Here is an 18,799-nt window from a genome sequence, read left to right on the forward strand (position 1 = left end):
ACACGGGGCGGAGCCTGCACTTCTCATTTCGTCAGAAGTGACGACAGATTCCGTACCGCCCAGTAAAACGTGCAGCTCGTGCGGCGACTGCGCAAAAATGTAGCTCAAACAACCGAACGGATGGGCTGAAAGAGCAGCGCAGAGCGGCGGAGGACTATCCGCGTGAGATGTAGATCAGTGAGCATGCGCAAGCACGACTGCTCGGCCCAGCATTAAAGCATCTTCAAGAAAAAAAGAGAGATGCAACAATAGAACTTTCCAAATGGTCTGAAGAGGGAAAGCGGCAGACTCGGCGTCATGGAGGGGAAAGAAAAACCAAAATGAACAACTTTGCGCGTACTTCCTCAGCTACGAGAAGGATCGGCATGATTACATAGGAATCATCTGGGCTTTCTTCTTCGTTCACGGAAAAGGAGACAAAAGTTTGGCGAGTTTGGGAGAAGTATGGCGCGGGAGATTGGAGAAGCTGGAGTTGCAAAAAGTTCCACTATCAAAAAGCAAAAGAGAAAGAAAACCAAAAAAGAGAGCAAGACAAGGATAGTACACGCCAATATTTTGTACGACCACGCCAAAGGAGGGGATAACCCCAACAGACACTATGCAAACAACAAGATTAAAACCACCAAGTACACCCTGCTTTCTTTTATACCGAAGAACCTTTTCGAGCAGTTCCACCGATTTGCCAACGTGTATTTTGTTTTCATAGCTTTGCTGAATTTCGTGCCTGTGGTCAACGCTTTCCAGCCGGAGCTGGCTCTTGCTCCAGTGGTCTTTATTTTATCTGTAACCGCTATAAAGGATTTGTGGGAGGATTACAGGCGACACAGATCAGATAAAGAAATAAATCATTTGGATTGTCTGGTTTACAGCAGGTAGGTGAATGGTACAGAGTGCTACGGATGTTTTCACGTGTCCTTCCCTCACGTCTGTGTTCCGTTTACTTTTTCGTTACTCTGAAATGAAAGTGGGTAGTTTTGCTGAGGATGACTGCCGGCTAACGGCAGGCCTACCTGTTGCAAAACTAGCTAACTGTTTCTCTTGTTGCTGCTTAACTTCTATAACCTTTGTTACATTTTTGTTTTAGCAGTCAGCTGTGACCACTGATATTTATGGTTTTCTATGTTTTTTCTAGCCCTACACACTTAAAGATGGTTCTATAAGGGTTCTGTACTAAAGGCAAAACCGTGAGTTCTAAATAGAACCATTTCATGCTCAAAGGGATCTTTGGTAAAATGTTTCTTCAGATTGATGGAGAATGTGTTGTGTATTCTCATGGATAAACTTGAACTGGGTTGGTTTCTCTGTAACTATATCCTAAACTGGTTCTGTTCATACCTGCAAGGAAAGGACTACTTTGTTGAAATAGAAAATTAATGTTTCTGAGAGAGTGTTTGTGGACTGTGGTGTCAACCAGGGTTCAATTCTTGGGCCGCTCATATTTCAACTATACATGCTTTGTCTTAGCCAAATACTACAAGACTGTTGGATATCTTACAGCAGCTATGCAAATGATACTCCAATCTGTTTGGCCCTCTCCTCAAACAGCTATGGTCCCCTTTACTCACTTTGTAAGCACCTTAAGCACATCGCTGACTGCATGGGACAACTGCGTGTAGTTGAATAAAAATAAAACAGGGATTATTTTATTCGGGAATAGCAATGAGAGACATAGACTAGCCGCCTATCTGGACTCAAGAGCTCTAAAATCTGAAGAACTAGCATGTAATCTTGGTGTACTAATGGACTCTGTTTTAGCAGTCGTGTCAGTGCAGTCACTAAATCAGGAATTTATCACCTTAAGAACATCAACAAGATCAGAAATTTTCAGACTAAACCAGTCCTGGAGAAACTCATTCACACCTTTGTTTCTAGCAGGATTGATAACTGTAATGGTCTCCTAACTGGATCCCCCAAAAAAGACAATCAAACAGCTTCATCTGCCAGAGTCTCATTAGGAGTAAAAGAAGGGAACACATCACCCACATTCTTAAATCCTTACACTGGCTACCAGTATATTACAGAATATTACATCTGATATGCTGCAGCGATATGAGCTGAGCAGAACTCTCAGATCATTAGGAACTAGTCAGTTAGTCCTGCTGAAGGTAAAGACTAAACATGGAGAAGCAGCGTTTAGCTACTATGCTGCTCCTAAATGGAACCAGTTGACAAGGAACATTAGAAGAACCCCAACACTAGACAGTTTTAAATTATGGCTTAAAGTGTTTGTGTTTGAGCGGCTTTCAGCTCATTTTAAAACACTGTTAGCTCTACTGCACTTCTCTCCTGTAACGGCACTTAATTATTCTAATTTCATTTTTATTATGATTTTTAATTTTAATGATTCTTCTTTTTTTAAAATCTTTAGTGTTAATCATATTTCTAGTTTCTGTTCTCCTTTAATTTGTTACTTTTTAAATGATTATTTGAATCATCTTTGTATTGTATCATTTGTAAAGCACTTTGAATGACCGCAGTGTATGAAAGGAGATATATAAATAAAATTTCCTTGCCCTGCCTTGCCTATATGGACTTTTCGAAAATGGTTCTACATAGCACCAAAAGGGTTCTGGTATTGTTACTCTCAACCTTTTAACAATAGAAAACCCTTTTTGGTGCTATGTTGAACCGTTTTCACAAAGCCCATATACAACACATTCTCCGTGCCTTTAAGAACCCTTGAAGAAGCATCATTTTTAAGTCCGTACCCTAAATGTAACCTTTTCCATAGAAATCATGGTTCTATGAAAGCACTGCTAGCTCCTCTGCCTTATCAGTGATTTGAGCCTTCACATGATGAAGAAAGTCATTGGTGTCCACAGGGTTGTGATGGCCTTTCATTCCAGGCCCCAGGTTTGGTGGTCATGTGGACGGCAAATGCACTCAGATGCAGCAGGGAAAGTGCAGTTTTGCAGTTTATTTATTTTAGTTCCTTCAGTCAGTTCTGAAAATTAGTCTTAATCTAAGTCTCCAGAGTTGTGTGCTTATAAATGCAGCATTGATTATGCAAGTATGTTTAAAAAGGGGCTATGTACTAGCGTACAAATGAGGATTCAGGTTGACAGACGTGTGAACTAGGAAAACTTCTTATGCCTTTTAGCGTATTTGATTTATTTTGTAATGCTTTGATTAAAACAAATATTTGGATTTCAATGGAAAATATCTAGTTGTCTGGGTTTTAGAACCCTGTCCTAAATCATGAAGTTATGTTTAATTATGAACTATTGTACTATTATTCATACAGTTATTTGCCCTGCAATCCATATAAACCTTCATTTTACAATACAACGTCTCTGTTTTTCTAAAGCTAATATAGCCAAACTAATACTAAACATTTTAGTCAGATCTTCTTTAAGACCACTTATCCACACTTGGTAACTCCATTTATTACAATAACTGAGGAAGTTAATACATTTGCTCCTTCTCTGTTCTGACCACTGAAACTTGGCAAATATTGATTCAGTGGACACAGATCCATAGCAGCTGCCATAATTTAATTATGGGTTTTTATTAGAGACAGCTAAAAATGGATTCTGCTTCAGTACATTTCCGGGTCAGATTTTAGTGCGTTTAAATTATGTGGTTTTCAATCTGTATGGCTCCAAGGCCCTCTTGTGTACAGTGATATAATCCAGCGCTTCCTACACATGCAGTCATAAACATCTACCTGTCACCAAAAATTACATAGTCTTGTTTTAAATGTAAATGCCAAATTATAATTGACAGTGTCTCAGTTTCAGTTTGTTTATTTTAAATCTATAAACCATTCATAGGATTTAAAAAATAAAAATAGATGTTAAATGTTTTAGTGGTTCAGCTCAGAAGGTAACATTTTCAAAGCTTTTTTAGCTCTAGATAACCGTGTAACTAAATAAACATCTCAAGCAAGACTGCGTAGTTAGCTAAGTAATGTTTAAATGCTAACTTTGGGCTCAAAAAACAGTGTAAAGTATTGCTTTAAAGGACTAGTTCACCCAAGACTTTCATGTAAACCTTAGTCGCCTTAAAACCCATTGAGACTCCTTGGGCTTTTTAGGACAAATAGAGACCCCAAAGTACGAGCCCTTTTTATCTTGTTTTTTCCATGAGTCATGCTGGGACTGTAACTAAGAACCAAAGTATGATGTCACAGGACCTTTTTAATGATTCACTATATATATATATATATATATATATATAAAATGAATGTATGTGTGTGTGTATGTATGTATATATAGACTAAACCCAAAAAACAGGACTGATTATGCTCTCTTTTTAATGATACATGCTGTGGAATTTGTCTTTTCTTTAATAATTCAGTCACTGAGAGAAACAAAGCCATTCAGACTGGTTTGATGTGAGATGGTTCATGTAGCGAAACCTACCTACTTGGGTTTTTTACAGTGGTGGTGATAGGAACCAAATTTGTGTAACAGTTGGCGTAGTGACTTATTTTTTGGTAACTGAGCCGCCACTGTGACATGGATAATCCTGAACGTTGTGATATAGCACTCTGAGCTGTAGTTGTAGCTCAGAAGACACAGTGATGATGCCAGGGAGTTGGGTTCCAGTGGAGTTAAATTTTTGTTTACCAGAGTTACAGCAGAACGGGGGGCACCCTCAGCATGTCTGATTTGAGCTAGACAGGTTTTCTGCAGTCTGAACAACAAAAAGCAGTATAAAATCTGATTTTCCAATCAGATTCAAGCCACATGTACAAGTGGTTTCAAATTTCTGGATATGTGACCGAGTTTGACTGTCAGATTGGATTCGGTCATTTGGGCCCTGGCGGTCTATGATATAAGAATATGCACCACCGACTTTCTTGATGCACATTCACATATTGCAGCTTAAACACAGAGAGTAAAAGCTTTTAGCACATTTCTAAATAACATTTAGTTTCAGTGATTGATTTTCTGCCATGCATAAATAATCCTAGAGATCTTCCAAAATCCTGTTCTGTCTTAGAGGTTGATGACCTTATCGTGCACTGCAGTACAGACCAATAGCAAGTGTCTTGAAGTGCTGTAATAGCATGCTAGTTGTTATTTTGCAGGGCCATTTCACTAAGGCAATGAGTAGGCATGCAACTTTCAAATTATGCCTTGATGTTCTCTCCTGGTTTGTCCTTGGTGGATAAACACAACTTGTTCAACAAGTAAATTGCAGAAACAGACTATTCATTTTATCCCACTGTAGTGATTTATCAGACTGAACGTGTTTGAAAAAGCATCTCGCTCTGTACAGAAATGAAGGCCATTCTATTAGCTGGCTCTGTTAGCAGGTTATAATGATTTAACCTTTTCCAGAAAGGTCTTTGATTCTGATCTGCACAGTATTCGCTACACTTACCTATTTAGCTGGAGTTGGAGTGTCAGCCTTGCGACTGTGTTTCTTGATGAAAAGTTGCTCTGTGGGCCATGGACTCAGCGCCGTCAAAAGCTTCAGTGTTTCTGCATCCATAATCTGAGCCAGCGCTGTAAAAGAGCTGCTCTCAAGGTCTCGACATGATTGAATTTTCTCAAGCAAATTCTTCTGTGGTGAATGCTCTTCAGAACATACTCACTGCTGACATTGGAAGAAACTTATTTGGAATTTGAGGCTAAAGTCAAGGTATAACGTGTCCAACTGTGATTTAAACTTGAAAAAGCTTCATGCACCAGCCACTGCAGAGCACAGGTCTAATTCTCTGCTATACAGATATGGCTTTTTGATTTAATGGTAGGTCACTGATGTGTCCACTGCTTTGAGAAGTCCTGTCAGTGTAGGCTTCTACTGAAGGATATCCCTCTATTTCCCACAATACAAAAACAGCCTCTCACTGTACCTGCTTCAGTGATTGTTTAGTATTCAGCAGACTGACAGCCATCAGTGACAGCGTGGGTCAGTGTTTTAAAACTATTAATGTACTTTGATTGCATTGTTATACGGTGTTCTTATATTGAGCTTTATATTTATATATAGTTTCATATATATATATATATATATATATATATATATATATATATATATATATATGTATGTATGTGTATATGTGTATAATGTCACTGACATGTTGCGCTGGTATGAGTCACTGTCACTGCTAGACTACGAATAGTCCACCAACCAAAAATATCCAGCCAGCAGTGTCCTGTGGGCAGTGACCTATGACCACTGATGAAGGACTAGAGGATGACCAACACAAACTGTGCAGCAGCAGATGAGCTACTGTCTCTGACTTTACATTTACTAGCTGAACCAACAAGGCAGGGGTTTCTAATAGAGAGGACAGAGAGCTTTAAAAACTCCAGCAGCACTGCTGTGTTTGATCCACTTGTACCAGCACAAATAATGAGCCACCATCCAAACAATACCTGCTCTGTGGTGGTCCTGTGGGGATCCTGACCATTGAAGAATAGGGTGAAAGGGGGCTAAAAAAGTATGCAGAGAAACAGATGGACTACAGTCTGTAATTGTAGAGCTACAAAGTGCACCTATATAGTAAGTGGAGCTAATAAAATATGAGTGTAGAAACGAGGTGGTTTTAATGTGATGGCTGAATGATTTTATGCACACAGACACAGACACACACACACAGACACATAGGACAATGAGCAATTTAGAATTTTTTAAAACTTAAGGATATCTTACAGGAATATTGTGTATCTGTGATAATTTGCATTTGTGTCCAAGGAGGGTGACAAAGCCGGAAGGTCTTTTTACACACCCGCCCCCCCAAAAAAGAAAGAATGCACATCTAAAATAATGCTTAGAGATGCAAGCTATAGCAAAGCATTGGGCTCCACTACACACGCAGCCCTAAATAGTCCTTTTTAATTGGATTTAGTGCCATACAGAGTGTGAAATGTTGAATAAAAAACATCGTACACTGAGAGAGTTTTTGATGGCACTGCTAGTGTTATTTTTCTGTGTCAGAATATTGTGATGCGTATTGTACATTGGAAAAATATCTTTCAGTATTTGTGTATGATATTTCTGCCTTATCGCCCACCCTTGTCATGTTGACTAAACATTAAACTATAAGCATGGAAATTACTGGTGGTGTTTCCCCTGTGTGCCCGCAATTCAGTGCATGTATAAATTAAGTAAAACCAGGACTGGACTTTCGCCCAGCAGAACACTCAGTCGTGCAAAATTTTGCCCTGGTCACGTTACATGTGTTGTTGATTTTCTGTGTGAAAATAATGAAAATACACGTTCTGTATAGAGAACACACTTCTGCATATTTAAATGCACAATTACTGTTTATTTGCTGAATTTAACATATCAGAAAAAAGAACTTAAAACATGGCATGTACAAAAGTTATGGCACATTTAATGTTTCTTGTTTTTTTCAATATGTTCAATTCAGCAAATAAATAGAAATTGCACACTAAAATGAGCAGAAAATTTGTATATTTAAGTTCTTCTCTGTAGAGGTTATGTAGAACAAATAATAAATTATGATAATAAAGTACATTAAATTGTACGTACCGATTTCATACCAGTAATCAATAATTATCAATAAATTACTAACTGGTCCCAGCCCTATGTCAACTCTGTCATTGTTTTATTGACACTGTAGTGTTTTAGGCAGAACTCTGTATCCAAATCTTTGTTGCAGACAGTAAAGTTTTCTTGATAATCAGGCGATGCTTTGGCAGTGATTTTTACTTTTTTTAATTAAGATGAAGGACAGAACTGGAACATGAGTATTTTCAGAATCTGTATCACAGCAGCAGACTATGCTGTACCTTCAGTCTGTTGATAAATCCCAAATCAGAAGTGTTATTATGGCTGTGTTATTTTTTTAGGTACTACATGGATGAGATTGAAATGCAAAGATTGTTGTGCGCTTGTTGTAATGTTCTTTCCTTTTGCTCTTACAACATCCTCATAGTTGGCTGGGGAGCCTTACTGCTGCTGTATTTAGCTTTGGTAAGTTTTGTAATCGTCTGCCTTAGTTTGTGGGTGTCATAAAGGAAGTGGTGAAGGCGTGTACCTGGAACTGAGGCATTTTGATACAAAGCACAGGAAACTAACCTATAAATTGTCTCTGTTAAATCTATTTATATTCAACAATTTAAAGGAATTTTATCCTGAAAAACTGCAAACCAAAAGCCCATGAGCTGTGTACATGACATCACAATCACAACTGACTGGCAGTCTGGGGAAGCATGTGCAGCATTCAAGCATCAAGCCAGACACAATGGATGTGCTGCTCTTCTTGGCCAAGAAAAACAGGCCTGAACCATAATTTATTACAAATAATTGCAGTTTAATTCGCAGTCATAACATTGGCCAGAAAATATCACAGATATTTTCTGTAAATCATTCAGCTCTTCCCTTTTACACGTTTTGTAACTTAAAAATTCTTGTTTTATTCTTGCTGACCACCATGGCTGTTGATGCTTTTGCGCAAAGGTAGAGATTGCACAGGTTGAGTAGGTGTGTCATTATCACATGACGTGATGCATCCAGATAATACAGACACCCTCATCACACAGAAGCTGTCCTCCTACCTCTTCTCTCAGTGACATAGGTCAACAGCTTGAATTGCTCTTGTACAGCCTGGTGGCACTTGAGGCTTCAGAATCTTATCTTGTTCTTCACTGGCTGCCATAGCAGTAACTAACCTATTCAGATTACACTGGCTGGTTACACTTCTATCGTTAATTTCCCTTGACTACTGTACTTCATCAAGGGCTACTTGCCTGGGCTGGTTCACCTTACCCCTTCTTCCTTACACCACTTTATGATGTTATTGGGTACTGGCAATGGCTTTGACAGACTTGTCTCTAGGAACTCTTCCAAAGACTACGCAGCCCCACTTTGTGTTGGAAGGATATTTTGCAAAGCTAAAGCTGTTTTTTCCCCTGACCCCCACGTTACTTCAGAAGCTAACCTCTTCATTGTCAGTCATGAACAGCTTTGCTCCAAAATGAGGATGTAGATCTGGCTGCAGCACAACTCTTTGATACTTCCTTTCAGGCATTAAGTGGTATTGCCTAAGACTGTAGCAGTTTTGGCTTCTGTCACATTGCTGTTGCAAAGTACAGCTAGACAAATGGCCTGTATTTGTCTCTACAAGAAGTCAAGCTATTGTTCTCTTGAAGCAGGTGCGAAGTTTTGTTTTACATGATGTTCACCTGGCATTAAAACATTTTTGTTAGTACTGCAGCACTACCATGTGTAGGTAAGATCAGACAACCTTCCTGTGTTTTCTATGCCAGAATCCATCCAGGGCACCGCAGTTGCTTTGTTACCCTCCCCTTGCTGATGCCCCTCATGTCCCCTCACAGATGTCCAGCTGTGGTTCTCACTCAGGTAGTGGGCTCACTATGGCAGCTTACACTCTGGAAAGACCTCCTGTCTCAGTTGAAAGGTTTCAACAACATCCAGATCACCTTCAGTTGTGGCTGTGGCTATGGGGACATCTGAGTGCATCATCAGCGCAGGCCGTGTGAACCTGTCGTTAATAAATGCTTCCTGACTGATCACATATAGGTGTGAAGGCATATAGAGCCTTCACCACTCGCACTGGAATCTCATGATGAGAACGTCTGGGGACAACCATGAAGTTTTGGGCTAAGTGTGGGTGGAAACATAGATTTAAGTGGGAACAAACCGAACATGAAATTTCCAAACCTCAGAGTAGAGGGAGATGGTCTGCTCAGCCAACAGCGTCTGATGGATAACATGCCTGTCTTTAGCCTATGGATGTAATATGTTAGCATAGCTTAAACGTCCCCCCAAAACATATTATATTTGGTGAATATCAACATTGCCTCATACAGTGGATTTCACTGCAATCCAGTTTAATAAAATTGTTCCCAGATGTGTCTCACCACAAAATCACGTCTGCCCCTGTGACATAGTCCTTGACTTGATCTTGGTATTAGAGCTTTGCACAGTTCGTCCTTTGACATACCAACAAAAGCCTCAGAAGACCACCATTCTAATTCAGCTAAACCCGCTGTCTGTCTGTGAGCCAGCTATGGTTTACATGGCTATGGCATCATATGGCCCAATCTAGATCCCAGTCCAACATCTTAACCTCCTGTGCAAATTAGGCTGTGTTCAGACTGCAGGCAGATCTGATATGTGTCTCAAATCCGATTTTTTTTCAGACGACTGTCCGCACTGTTATTGCAAGTGATCAGATCAGGTTTGCATGTCTAGACATCACCAACCTGTCTGCATGGGTTGCTGTGTTAACGACGCAGGCGTCAGTAACTACGTAGCTAGGCTGGTGATGCGGATTTCAAACGCGGATGCAGGATAAATGGAGGTGCATCGTCTCGCCCTTCAATCCCTTCAGAATTCTCTGCATAAGCATGAATCTTTGGCACTCTTCTTAAATCCCAGCACTTCCGTTACTCTGGATTTGGCATCTCATTGTTTGTTGCATTGCAAGTGATGCAAAAGACACTTTGACATCTAATTTGAGCGTCCAGACTGACACGCATCCAGACTGATAGGAACTGCATTTCAGGCCACCTCCAAATGGGGTTTGGATCCAGTTTGCAAAAAATTCAAGCTTTTTTTTCTCTTTTTTACAATCTAGATACAACCTGGGTATGCCAAAAATCTGCTTTGAGCTGGTAGTCTAAACCTTATTTTTAAGTTGTCTATATTTGTAATTTTGGAAAATTATAAACAAGACCAAAATAAATTTCTACTACTACCATCACAAAATGACAGCTTTGCAGGGGAAGGCAAGAACTTTCTTCGTTTTTAATGTAAGTCAATGTAAAGATTTTATTCTAAGCAGTGTATAAACAGGAAAAAGAGAGATGATTTTTGCTTGGAAGTTTTTTTCCAGCCTCTCTAGGTTTATCCTGTTTTGTTGTGTTTAGGATTGCACTATTACTGTATCTGTATCAGTGCCAATACTAGTACTTAAACACATCAGTATCAGTGATGGAGAATACCGATAACATGAGTCAAAATGTGACGTGCATGCATGCCAGTAGATGGAACTAAAGTAAGCAGCACGTCAGTGATGTGGGTTGACAAGCAGTAGTAAAAATCCACATGGCAAAATCTGTAATCCTTTGTATTTGGAGGCAGGGCAGTGGTAGTTGGGATATCAGTTGGAATTCTTCCTAAGGCATTAGTTTCAAAGATGTGCTACAAATAAACCAGATAATGCAACGTACAAACAGTGCAAAACATGCTAACAGTAGCTACTTAGGTGAATGGCTGAGTTATCTTTTAGTAATCTCTTGTCTCCCACTTGTCAGTTACAGTCTGAGTTGGTGTTAGTTCAGGATGTTATCGAGAGAGAAACGTTAGAGAGATGTATGGAAGGAACTGCTGGCCTCTTGAGGTAATGATAGCCTTTAGCATAACAGCAAACTAGCTGGTCTAGTGTGTCCATCAGCCCAGCCTGCAGAGCGCCTCCATTAAGTACATCCTCATGTACTTGAATGAAGCTAGATTGTGGGAAGTTCTTAGTGCTACTAAGTCTAGGCCCGCAGTCTCATACAGCTCTTTTCACATTTACTTGAGAGGACTGGTGGATTAAAATGTCAAAGCTTGGCTAAAATATGTTGTTCCCTTTCAGTGAAATTCATTTCACAAGGTTTGTGCATTCTTTATTCTGAAGGCCTTGGCATTTTTCACAAGAGCGGCACCGGGCCGGATGATGAATTCTCCCTTTAAAGAGAGAAGAGCTGAATCTATTCATTTGACTGACCATTTTCCCCCTCAAACCTTCGATGCATCCTGGGAGATGAACTCTCTACCTGTGCAATGGATGGCTTCACTGTTCTGTTTACAGAAAGACAAATGGTTGTACGTTTTGTAAATCTGACTACAGTATTTATAAATCTTAGAGGGTGTAGCAGTACCTGCTTAGTGTCTGTGATGTGTTTTTGTGGACCTTCCTCTCTGTTTGGACATGTTTATTAAATGTGTTTTCTCTGCTTATAAATATAAGAACTAGTTTCTTTGTAAAGAAGGAATGTGGTGTTCATTCTGAAGGACCTTGCAGTAAAGGACTGTGTGTTTGTTTTTTGGCAGTTTATATTTAGATCCTTACCATGCAGCTTGATGTTCATCTTAATGTATCTATTTTTGGATTACCTACACATTTAGTTCCTGTGTAGCTTCCAAAACAAACATTGAAGGAGCTTCAGTAATTTGTTAATGTAGCAAGACCTTCATATACACAGGAAATAGACTTTTGTCTGCAAAGGAAGACATAATACATATATTAACATAATGTAAGACAAAAAGGACACACATTGTATACCAGTGATGTGTCGCCTCAGGACTTTTTGTGTCAATTTTTTTTTCCCCTTTCTTTCTGTATTTTTACTCGTTTTTTTTCTGTTTGACTTTAATATACATATACATACATACACACACACACACACACACACACACACACACACACACACACACATATATATATATATATATATATATATATATATATATATATATATATATATATATATATATATATATATATTATACGTTTTTACATGCTAACATCATTCACACAGGCTCTAGAAGAAGGTCCAGCTTGATGTTTAGGTCTCAAGTGCAAGAGTTCTCTTAAAATATTCTTTCAACGTGCTCGCAAACATCAGATTCATCTGGTCGAAGCACAACCCAAATTACAGAATGTTTTCTACACGTTATGTGCAATTACGCGTTTCTACCAGAGAGGTCTCCAAATCCCCAAAACCTACGTAGTGTAGCTTTAATGACGTCACATCAAGGGCTCATCAATTTGTTTATAGTATACTGCAAGGCATACATAGGTGTCAGTCTTTAGAGAGAGTAGCTTCCAAGTTGTATACATTCAGTATATGATACATATATAGTAAGTTTTCAACATGAAAATGAATGAGAAATGTATCCAGTTTTGATTTTCTTTCTTGTGATTTTCTTATGGAAGTCATATTAATTCATTCATTTTTACTTTGTGGTAGTTAAAAAGCTAAACAATCTCTCACACAGTTAGACACATACAAACACAATCAAAGCAGTCAGAGAGAGAGAGAGAGAAGAGTCAGACTGGTCTGCGATGAGCTGACAGAACAGAAACATCTCTTGAACCATAGTCTGCAATGTGAGATTGAGAAGTAACTATCATTACTAATGCATCTTGTCATGAGGGAGACTGAAATAAAATTTTTGTCCTTTAATGCCATTATCGAATTGTTCCAGGGTAACACTTTTCAGGTCAACTGAGTGATGCTTTGGTGTTTTGGCCCATTTCTCATGTGTAAAAAAAAAAATAAATAAATAGTTTATATGAGTAAACCATATGGGTTGACATGTATGGGCATATCACATTCACAGTGTATTATTGTTCCATATTATGCAGTATACCCTACAGTATAGCAACTGAAAGCTACATTTTAGAGCCATGTTAGCTGATTCAACTGCCCTGAGCCATACTTAAGCTAAAAGTGATGTTTCATTAGACTGAGAGTGCATGTTATGATGGGAGGTAACTCTTCCCAGCTCAGTCTGAGAGATGGCTCCAGCTCTCTCACAGTGGTAATAAATGAGGTCATCCCTAACCATAATTCTTTTCAAGATGTAGTATGTTTGGACATGTGTTTACTAGGGATGAGTAACACCTGGTCCAAAAAGGATCCCTGCAGTATGAAATTAATATCACCATTCATTCTCATGAGCTTTCATTTTGCTTTCAGTGTCATGTGATGCTTTTGTAATGCCATGCACTACCAAGGATAATTGGATTTTTTTATGGATGTTAAACCATTGATTTTGGAATTAAATTTTAAAAGATAATAATAGTAGTAATACTTGTTAACTGGTATATATTCCAATGCTTTAATCTGTACTGTGTACGCATATTAGCGCTGAAGACGTTTTGCCGATTTATGGTGCAAAGAATGTAACACATCTTAGTGTGTGATATGTTTCTGCAGTAGTGTTCAGTTGCCTAGTGTATATTGATGGATAAATGGTACCATAGGACAGTAATTTACTGCCCTTTTCACTGACTCTTGGGTGTTGGGTATTCACTCCTGTGATTCATCATCAGTGCATCTGTATCAACAACAGAACACAATAACAGAACAGAATAAGCACATTCACTAGCAGAATCTTTTTGTTCCAAATATATTTCCTGATTGTACAACCCCATTTCTGAAAAAGTTGCATGCGTTCTGTAGCAGTGCTCCGTTACTTGACAAATCTGATGTGCAGTGAACTTAAAACACAGAATGTCAACTTTTATTTTTACCCAATGTTTTCCATACAGCTTAAACCATACAGAAAACATGTAATTTGTTGTGTGTACTCCTCCAATTTCAGTCAAGCATCAGAGGCATAGCCAAGGGATCACCAGCATTGGCCATTGCCACCCTAGAATGAAGCATGGCCATCCTTCTGGCCACCCCAGTTAGTGAAAGTGAAGACAGTCAGCATCAGTAAAGCAGTGATTGTGTTTGTAGTGAAAATATGCCATCAGCGTAGTTCCCAATCTGTTATGAGAGTCTGATGATGCTTCATTTAATAATTAGCATATCTTGCTGTGATAGGCTAATTTCCTGAGCAAACAGGCGAGTGAATGTGTGCTGGGTCCCTTCAGCAGTGCTGCTCTGTGAGCCACATTGCGAAGTAGGCTATAAACATATATCGTGCTAATTACTTTTTACAGTTAAATACATGCGTGTGTTGTAGGCTATCTTCTGACTAGCTTTTTAATCATTAGACTCATGTATAACCTGTAGCAAGGGCAGGCTAAATTAATAACTTATGACTGTCTATGGGAAATGGTTTTTCTAAAAGTTAACATTGCGCACTGAATAAACTGATTTGATTTCATTTTATTTATTCAAATATAGAATCGCCTCCTGACTGACTAGAATACGTAGCATCAACAGAGTTGTGTCATTTAGTGTACTTTTAATAATAACTGTAATAATGTAATAGTCATGCAGAAACGGACGTATTTAGTTATGCTATGTACAGAAAAACTGTGCATCAATTTTAAATAATTTCATTTTCATCATGTCATTTTTTTTTTTCCTAGCAGTGTGCCACCCCAGTAAAATTTTACCAATTTTCCACCTTTCCTGTCTGATGAACAAATTGCTTATACCTCCAGCAGTTTTTCTTTTTCAAAGAAAGTGTTTTGCAGCAGCAGTTTTGCTTTGCATTTGCTCCAACTCCACTGGCTCCAGCCAACCCTACACATTCCCAGCATGAAACACCTGAGCATCACCCATAATTTGTTTGTCCTGAAATTTATGCACAGCTGACAAAAATGATGAGAAAAAGCAGTAAGATTTATGTTGTATTACCCTGAAACTAAAAAAAAAAGTCTCATTCTCATGTCTTAACAAAAACAACTCATTTCACTTCATTGTTTTTATTGCTTATTACACTGTAGATTTGGTTTGATGTCTAAATGTATATCGGGATGAATTAGCTTGGGGTCCAATCTCTATTAATTAATTTATAGGTGTAATGCTACCTGATAGAGTCTGACTGAAATAAAAAATTGATAATGTTTTGTGTTCAAATTTACCAGTTCAGCATTTATTGCTTTGATGTAGTTAAACTGGTGATGACTCCTGTTGGGCTCCCAAGTGACACAGTTACATTTCACTCAATCGTTGGGAGATTGAGCTTGAATCCTGGCAATGTTACTATCAAAAACTAAAATCTCTGAGGCTTCCCTAACCATCCCATTCTAAAAGTTATAGCTGCACCCCTGCTTGAGCAGAAGTATTGCGACAAGTAAATGTAAAGCAAAATGAAGTTGTTTAAAGTTAGCATTTGGTTTACATGCAAAAACTGCCTTAAAATCTGCCACCCATTCACATCACCAGACACTTGATAACTTTAGAATGCTCTGACAAACCTTTATGGCAGCCCTTTCACAGTTGGTTCTGGTCCTCTTCAAAAAGTGAAATGCAAGTTCAGTTGAGTTTAAATCAGTACATTGACTCGGCCTGTCTAGAACTTTCCACCCTTTGCAAGTTTTCAGTGAGCATTATTAACAATGTCTTTGCCAATAATGATGAATCTATGGGCCGTCAGTATCTAAATACATTGGTTGGGCTCTATTATCAAAAGGTGCCTTGATGTTCTGTTCTGTTCTGTTCTGTGCTCTGTTTCTCTGTTTCCAGTACTGAAGGTGTACATGGTATTTAACCTTTTCAAGTCAAATGCATTTCATCATATTCTTCATAACTTTCATATTTCATAAGCTACATTCAAAAGGTGTGTCTCTTCTTTCCAGTCAAATAGATGGGTAATGTAATTTTAATCCCTTATAATAAAAGAAGCTGAACTCACAATTTTTTATTCTACTGAAGGTCGGCCCATTTTTCCACAAATCTGGGCTATAAACTATAAACAGATGGCATCTCTTCAGTGATCTGCTCTGTAAAAATTATTTTTATAAAAAAAATACAGAGAACGTCTAAGATTTTTGGCTTTCAGCAGTAAACTGTAAGCATATAGTAATATGTGTATGATCATAAAACACTTTTTCTGTTAATTTTGAGAGGAGCTTCTGCAAAAAAAAAAATAAAATAAAAATTTACATTTATTTCATACAGTTACTGAATAACTTGCCTTACGATTTGGTCATGTAAATTCAGATGGAAAGACCAAAATATGCCCTGGTCAAGGGAGCTCTCCCCTTAAAGTAGATAACACAAGGCTTTACAAAACAATGGATATGACTAGAAAGTAACTGTTTGCATGTGTGAACACCCTTCCTGTGTTCTGCTGTAGTTTTTCTTTCACCCAAGCTGCACTATTGTGTACTATTGTGTAGCACCATGTTTTAAGCAGCATTAGGCTTATTGTTTTTTCTTAAAGAATCTGTTTACAATTCAAAATCATGTCCAAAATGTGTTTGATATCAACACTTGTTTCACTTGGCTTAAGAGATGGGAGACTGCTGAGAGGAGCAGGAATGCTGGGAATTTTCTTCACGCTGGGTCGGGTATTCAACTCCTTCACACAGCTCCCTATTCCTCCGACTGAAAATGAGTCATTTTTGTTCAAACTGTGTAGACAGATAACAGTGCAAAGCAAAACTTTCTAAAGAGACCGTCTCTTTAGAGATGTTTTTACAACTTTGTGTGTTTTGCTTGGCTTCTTAGAATACTATGAAGTGATTCTGCCTCGTTAAGAGTCATTCTGGGATTATCTGCATATTTGTTTCATTCAGTGTTTCTTGCTACCATCAGTTTGAGTTTGGCTAGATCCCATTAAACTAGAATATTTGTTTGAAGATGTCAGCTTCGCAATGCTGTTTATTGTAGAATCTTTTTTGGCAGTTACAATTTTCCATTCTGATTTCTTTTCCATGCACTCAGTGAGACTCATGTTTTAAAACTTTTTCCAGTTGCTTATGCAGGTGTTTACTGTCCTGTACAGCATGAATTTTAGTACTTTCTTCTTTTATCATACCTGAGACTGAAGTGGATATCGTTTAGGGCTCTACGATATTCACAAAATGTGATGTTTGGTTAAGTTGTGGGATATCACAATGTTATGATAAATCATTATTAAAATAGTGTGCCTCTGACTGGATGTGATGCATGTACAGACTTTTTTTGAATGTGTAGACAGAAATTTTGTTATCTGCTTAACCTCTCTTTAAGCAAATAGCAAAATACAAAAGTTTACTATTGTGCAAAATAAAATAAAAGAATTGAAATGCTAACAGCTGCTTACATCAGAACTGCAAGAACGTTTTTGTGAACAGAAAGGTCAAACAGCATTACCTCAACAGCTTCTTCCCTATAAAAGCTACAGAAACATATATATTGCTGTTGTAGGAAGAAAACCTTGTGTCTCCAAAATGGTAACTTTACAGGAGAAGGAAAAAACATACTTTACTTTTAATGTAAGTCAATGGAACCAGATTTTTTCCAAGTAATTCTGGGCTGTTTCTTTTGGTCCATTCGTCATGAAACTTACACACCTTAATGTTAAGAGCAACAGGCACTTTTAAATTGTCAAAAATTGAAAAGCAACAAAAATGGAGATAAGGTTTTCTTCCAACAGCAGTGATATATAGACACACAAGAACAAATACATGTTTTTATTTTGTTCATTTTTGCTTAATTATTAAATATGTTTGTTTGTTTGTTCTAACTGTAGGTATTACTGCCTCACACACACACTCATAAAGCACAGTACTGAATGTGAGAACAATCCTAATGTTAGTGTTCTTCTAGGCCTGTAGTTCAAGATCACATAGTTTGAGCTGTGCACATGTGTGTAATTGACTATTTTGCCTAATGGATAAGTTACTCATCCCCCATGTGAGAGAGCTGAGTTCAATCCCAAATGCAGAAGACACTCATTGGGCTGCTAACAGTTTGTGCATGTATGAGGTAATTCGATCAGTTCTGTTATCGTCGCTCTAACAATGTATTTATCACAAACTCATATTATGATAATGATAAAAATACGGTTCATTGTGCAGCCCTCATTTGTGTCATTTGTGTGACAAACGTTGTGTTGTATGAACAAATTCCCATATTGTGCTTATATTATTGCATGTTGCTCGGCCTGTCACAATTCTTGCATAATCACCTGACTGCAGTGATTTAAGCATGTTCATTTTTACCTGTTGTGTTGAGATAAATACACACAAAAAAGCAGAAAAAGCATTCATATCATGGGTCTCATGCAGACATTTTTAACTTCTGCCTTAGTGCTGTAACACCTTTTGACAGGCAGCCTTTGTTGGTTTGTGTGAATCTCTTGATTCATCAGAACACCCACATCTGAGATTGTAGATCTGGAGCATCTGAGATTGGTCAGTTGTTCAGTGTAATTTCTTAGAGGGCTCATTTGCATACTGCAGCCTTCT

At 38.2% G+C, this 18,799-nt stretch overlaps 1 protein-coding gene across 1 annotated transcript in view; it reads left to right on the forward strand.

Moving 5' to 3' along the window:
- The first annotated feature begins 242 nt into the window (after positions 1-242).
- atp10a (ATPase phospholipid transporting 10A) overlaps positions 243-18,799 on the forward strand; it is a 67,402-nt gene continuing 48,845 nt past the window's right edge. The window contains exon 1 of the mRNA XM_036569663.1: positions 243-872. Coding sequence (XP_036425556.1) covers positions 445-872 — 428 coding nt within the window. The 5' untranslated portion in view covers positions 243-444. The remainder of the gene's footprint in view (positions 873-18,799) is intronic.

The sequence above is a fragment of the Colossoma macropomum genome, unplaced genomic scaffold (assembly GCF_904425465.1).
Source record: "Colossoma macropomum unplaced genomic scaffold, Colossoma_macropomum, whole genome shotgun sequence".
Lineage (NCBI taxonomy): Eukaryota > Metazoa > Chordata > Actinopteri > Characiformes > Serrasalmidae > Colossoma > Colossoma macropomum.